This window comes from Taeniopygia guttata, chromosome 3, assembly GCF_048771995.1.
Source record: "Taeniopygia guttata chromosome 3, bTaeGut7.mat, whole genome shotgun sequence".
In the NCBI taxonomy this organism is placed as follows: domain Eukaryota; kingdom Metazoa; phylum Chordata; class Aves; order Passeriformes; family Estrildidae; genus Taeniopygia; species Taeniopygia guttata.
In genome coordinates this window covers 46142837-46149243 of record NC_133027.1, presented here as the reverse complement: position 1 = coordinate 46149243, position 6407 = coordinate 46142837, and the positions used below count along the sequence as shown (strand labels likewise).

At 37.0% G+C, this 6407-nt stretch overlaps 1 protein-coding gene across 1 annotated transcript in view; it reads right to left on the bottom strand.

Annotated features, from left to right (window-relative positions):
* AFG1L (AFG1 like ATPase) overlaps positions 1-6407 on the bottom strand; it is a 63836-nt gene that overhangs the window by 5619 nt on the left and 51810 nt on the right. Inside the window, exons 11-12 of the mRNA XM_030267699.4 lie at positions 2415-2555; positions 610-723 (exon numbers count right to left, since the gene is read on the bottom strand). Of these exons, the coding sequence (XP_030123559.4) occupies positions 610-723; positions 2415-2555 (255 nt within the window). The remainder of the gene's footprint in view (positions 1-609; positions 724-2414; positions 2556-6407) is intronic.

Below are 6407 nucleotides of genomic sequence, written 5' to 3'. Positions count from 1 at the left end.
CACCAAAAAATTAAAACTGATGTCCAAAAATTAAAGAAAAGCACCTATTTCAGCTAGGTAATCTCCTGAAGGAATATAGCAAAATTAATAATTTGGTTTTAAAACAACACAATAACAGGTTAACCATCTAATTTTCCTTTTTTGCTGACTAATTGTACACCAATTTAAACAAATTATTTAAAAAGTCCTTAGCAATAACTGAGCTACAGAGAAAAAGAAAAACAGAATAAGCAATACTCGAAGTAGTACTGTTTGTGAGGACTCATGAGGCTGTTCTGTAGTCTAGGAAGAGGTAGAACAAACCATCTTTCATTTCTGTATTTTAAATATAGGTGCTAAACTTAAATCAGCATTTTCATATATGACTGAACAGATAAAGTGATTAATATTCAAAATGACCATAAAACTTACACAGAATGGTTCTACATATAGTGACATTTTCTTTGACTGTGAGTAGCACAACATGTAATTATCAGAGTGACAGAGACACTGCAAAAAAGCAGCATATCAATAGTTAAATGTTTTCTTGATTCCCCCTCTTAAAATGCTGCTGCAATAATGAGACCAAACCCAATTTTGTTACAAAAGGGAGATGTTAAATTCATGTACCTGGCTCAAATCCAAATCATCCATCAACACTCTGTTGTCCTGCAGTTCACCACTGTCATGTTTCACGAGGAACAGGCTTTGGAGAGGAGCTGCCGCAGAACAGATAATGCGCACCTGAGAGGAGGAGAGCAGGCAACTCTATCATCCCTTGGGCTTTACAGGAATGGGATAAAATACTCGATCTATGCACAACAAACTTCAAGTTAAATCATCAGTGCTTTTCCCCCAATGCTTTTACTTTCTCTTATTAGGACTGCTGTTACAGATTTACCTTTGTCAGCTGAATTATTAACCTTACAGGATCTTTTTCTCAGTAACAACAGATGTAACTTTTACTCAGAGAACAGAAGAGCTGTGCTATCAAATATTCAGAATATCTGCTACACAGGTAATGAGTTCATCATAAAGTCTGCTTTCTGAAATAACAGCTGTATAGTAAGCAATGCTTATTTTTCACCCATAGTAAGAGTCCTCTCAGTGGGTAGATACACTGCACTATTTAAATAATATTTAAATTCCAAATTTCCCAGAAGACTGAGTGAAGCCTTTCCTGACTTCATCTGTGCTACTCCAGTAAGTTATTTGCTAGTAAAAATAATGATGCTGTTTTCATGTCTGTTGGGAAGAGATACAACATGCAATGAGAGATGGGGGCTGCAATGAAGACAGACTGAAATAATACTATAGAAGAAGACTCTTATTGAGAGCATACAGGCAGGATGTTTGTGCTGTGGACAGGCATCCACAAATATACTCAGGTATTTTTCCCTACTACTTTTGATGGGAATATAACCTTTTGTTTTTCCTGTGAAGGAAGTAATAGAAAGTGACTGCTTGCAATTCTTATTGACAGCACAAACACAGGGCAGACCATTCCCCCTATTTCTAACGCACTAGTTTAATATTAGCATATTGTCTTACCAAATGTCCACTTCCCAACCATAAAGAATAAAGAATCTGGCTAATTTGAATGACACTGATTTGAATCTGGCTGATTTGAATGAGACTACTCATACAGTGAGTTAGTTCAATACCTTGCTGAGTTGGGGCCTTTATGATCAACAACCCATGCCAGAACATTCTTGGTAAGAACCAACCTCAACTGACACTTCCCTACTGCATAAATGTTTAAGTGTGTGCAAATATAATCACATATAAGAAAGAGTTTCAAACCTTGCATCACTTAAAAAAAAATCACCTTAAACAGGAACTTCCCTTTGTTTTAGTTATGATGATTTTGCTTCCAAGATTGAAATCCCTGTAAATCCACACAAAGTGGACTTATCATTATTATTCCATGAGCAATTCTGCAATCTAATGTAAAGCCTACACCTACTGTTTCCTTTAAACTTTGATATAATAGTGCTATTAACTCCTCTTTCCTGATCAGAAAGGCATTGATTTCTGACCAACTGCCTGTACAACTTAAAACTAAAAAAACTCAATTTCACTCCAGCACAGTTGGCAGCACAATCTTTCATTATTAAAATAATGATATGGCTTCTGTTGTTTTCCTGCCCCATTCAAAAAAGGCAAATGAGCTCAGGCTTATATTTTTGCTCATGCTTAATACTCACAGAAAGAACAACAACAAAAAATCTGTTTATTTGCCTTTATTGAAATTGTACCCTTTTTTTTTTTTTTTTTTGTTGAAGCTGGAATGATGTTTCTTTGCAGCACTACTTCATGATGCTTATATTTTCCAAACCATTACTACAGAAAGCCTTATTTCAAACCAATAGTAACAGTCAGTTTTAGGACTCCCAATATTATTCCTATACATATAGGAAAGGCTTGGTTCTCACCTTATGCTCATAAAAGGTATCAATAAGAGTAATGAAACGACGAGTTTGTGTCCTTTTTGCCATTGTAAGAAGTGGTATGTCACGAACAAACACTGTGTCAAAATGCTTTGATATTTCCAAATAGTCGCTGGCTCCAAGAGGCTGAAACAAAACAAACTATAAGCAATGGAAATCCATGATAGAATGACACATAAACACTTTATCTTGACATACTACAGTAACAGAAGAGAGCTGTACAGTCTTGATCATATTCTTACTTTTATTCCTTTGTATCTTGCTTGAGGAACGCTCGATTGCCCTTAGGGACGCAGGTACCTGTGGGTGTTCATACTCCTGGCTTTACATGAACAGTAAGAGTTAAAAATGTGGCTCTTCTGCACCCAGACAACATTATGATCTCTCTCTGACAACCTCAAATGAAATAATCACTATAAACCATAATCCATAGAAGACATGTGATTTCAACCTAAAGCATAAATAATTTGAATCTCTATTAAGATGCTTTCTAGCAGCAAGATTTGTAAATGCAAATTCATAGGCTAGTTACTAAATCCTAAGTAGACCTGCATTTAGTTCACCCAGGACTAACCCAGACTGAATAAATATCTTATTTTTTAAGTATGGCAAACAAGAGGAAACAGACAAAAATGCAATTTTGCAGCAGTTCCTTTGTTCATGGCTTCTCCTGTAATGATGAAATAAAAATCTTCAAGAAGAACTCGTTAGTTTATCTTTTGGTATCTAAACCATTAACAGAAAATACAAATAGTAGTAGCTCATTCAAGTACGTTCCTCTAAAATTACATTTTCATTACATGGAAGGTATTTTTTTTTGCAGATATATCAGTAACACAGGCAGTACTTCAACATGAGCTATTAAAATTTGTACTCCAGAACTCGTTTCATCCATTTTACTTGTACAAATACTTCAGAATCTTGTCTGCAGCTATTTCAGAGAACAAGTTCAGCACCATTTTGCATGGTCACAACTCCCCAGGTAATCATATGCACCATGTGCTGTACCAAGTACAATACTGTTATAAAGCACTACAATACTGGTATTACCTTGAAACCAGTAGATATAATTTTCTTTAACTGAAATTGTGAGACTAATTTGTTGTTATACCACAAATAACTTCTTAACTAGCACACTTCTGAAAAATGTTATTTTAAGCAATTATTAATAGCTACTCATGGTCAGGACTTTGGGTTTTGTTTAGATGCTAGAATAAAAAAAAACTTGTAGAAATGGCCTTTACACAAGCACAGGAGAGAGAAGCCCTGATGGCATTCCAAAAGTTCTTCTGAAAATTAATGGGACTAAGCTAACCTTCCAAGTGGGTATTAAAGCCTTTCACCCTCCACCACTCTCCCACTTGCAGTCTCATGAATCACCCTGCTTTCCCTTTCCCAAGCATGCAACTTCCCTGTAGCATCTATGGAAAAGAATTATTACAAAGCCTTTCAATTCTTTTGAGTAGTGTTTAAAAGTAGTATATGCTGTATTTTCCCCTTAGAATTATATTTAATGCTTATTTTCTCCCTCCATTTCAGTCCCCTAGTTACTGCTATGGACTTAGTCATCGGAAACCAAAAACTTATCATTATGAGGGCCACCAGCAAAGCTTTATGCAACACCTCTGGAAAAAACAAAATCCTATCTGGATAAACCAGAGTAGCTGAACTCAAAATGTTCTGATGAAATAAAGCAGGAAAAGGTTCAAGAAAGTAGTAGAAGGAATTGATGGATGGAAACAACACACAGCAAACTCACTGGACACATTGCCACCAGATATAAGTGATATATGTGGACAGCCAGAGTATCAAGTGCAAAAGAAAAACAATGGGAACACTAAAAGCAACACAACCAGGATGCTGCTGGAGATTTTAAGACTAGTGATAAGCAAATAGTTTCGGTAACTGTAATTTTATTCCATACTTAGGAGTGAAGTACTGTTAAACACAGAGGAGATCAAGTATGCCTATGTGATGAGTACCTGTGAGAGAGAACACCAGTGATCTCATTGTACACGAGAAAGGTAAGAATTTCTCATGTCTCCCCTTAGGTAAGAAATTACAGAAATCACTGCTATGCTGATTCATTCTTTAATCACATGAAGAGCCTGAGCAGTCTTCTGCCAAAACCAAAACCCTGAGGAATTATTCTGCCCTGACCCAATGTGACACATTTTCTCACACAATATACCCTCCTCATCTCAAAGTACCAGATATTAAAAGGTGATTCCTAAAATAAATAAATATATAACTAAAAATTACAGTGTACAAACTTTTGCAAAGTAGGCACACTGAAGTGCCCAACTAATGAGCTCTACAGCTAAGAACTTGGTAGGTGCCTTGTTTGGTGGCTAGCCAAACAGGAAAATAAAAAACCTAGGTAGTCAGAGGGAAAAAACAAGCAGAAGACAAAAATAAGGCTAATGCATTTCAAAAGGGAAGAATGGAAGATGTAATATGTATACTGCTTTTCATATAGACATAAAATCACAGTTCGTAGAAGGTTACAATATGCATCTTTATCAGTCAAACAGGAATTCAATCTACTTCAGCAGTGCAAAAAGCAAGCAATTCAAGAATTCTTCTAATTACATAAAAGGCAGAACATTTCAAGCTTTAACAAGAACTTCTGAAACACCTACACCAAAACTAAGTGATAATATTCTGTGAATGTTGGCAGAAACATGCCTTTGGAGACTCCAAAATCTTACACTCAGAAAGATCTGAGTCTAGCAGCATGAGTACTTTATTAGAGTAAATTTTGTACTTCCTTGACAAGACTCAAGTCTAGTGAGACACAACTGAAATGCCAAGTCAGCCATACTCCTGTTATATATGGCTCAGCTGGTATCAGCTGTAGTCCCTTACACAGAAGAGTTCTCAAAACTCCCTGCTTTTGGAGTTTAGAGACAGTCCTAGAGATGAAAGACAAAGCTTTTAATCTTGTTCCTAACATAACTTACTCTTGTCTTGGGAAGTCCTGTAATTTCCTTCTGTCTTATTCAATGTAAAAAGAAGAAACCACCAGCAAGTTTGCAAATGCTCTGGTGACAGATTAGAGCCCTTTTTTGTATCCCTCTGTCCTTGCTATTGGCCCAGTTTCCGTGCTCCCTGTAATTGCTTCAAAGCTGGTGTAACTCACCAACTAACTCAAAATGCTCCAAATGCAAGAGACCATGATTCAGGGGCACCCTGACAGCTCCTCAACTCACATTCTCACTGGCCTATTGCCCCCCAAACCTGGCATGAGGCTGGCACAAGCACCAACATACCACCTCTGCCACACAGGAACAGAGACAGGGAAATGGGTTTGAGGCCAGATTGCGCCATTGCTAGAGGTTCTGGCCGTACAGTCCATATACAGAAGCTCCACTGAGGAGCAAATATCTGTTCCAGCAGCCCTCCCCTGCCTTCAGAGCACTGCCTTACTGCCTTCAGGCCCTTCTTCCCTCACTTTGCAGCAAGTGCTGTCTGGGTCCCGACTGCCAGCAACACCAGCTCAGACTAGGCTACCAGACTAGAGACATGATTTTAGACACATAGCATTGTCCTCTGTATAACCCCCCAGGGCTGAAATTTATTTTTGTGAATCTCAACCAATCACAGAAAGTATTTCACTTTAGTTAGCAGCATACATGAAGGTATTTCTTCCTCTGAAGTTGCTAATGAAGCCACAAATCCTCCTAATACTGATACATATATATGTAATCCTCTTACTAAAAGTTTAGCCTTATTAATCTCATCCTCTGAATAACATTGTAAAAATAACTTCATTTGGTATGTGTTTCTGGTGCTGTCTGATCTCTTTTGTTTCACTGATTATTGATCAAAACTCAACTGCAGAACAGTAAGGCATTCATGTAATGACCGTCACTTACCATTTGTTACGGTCTTTCACATGCTATATTATTTTAAAAACTCAAAATATTAACAGGTAAGAATCTTTCTTATGGTATTATTATTCCTGCATGTGAATAT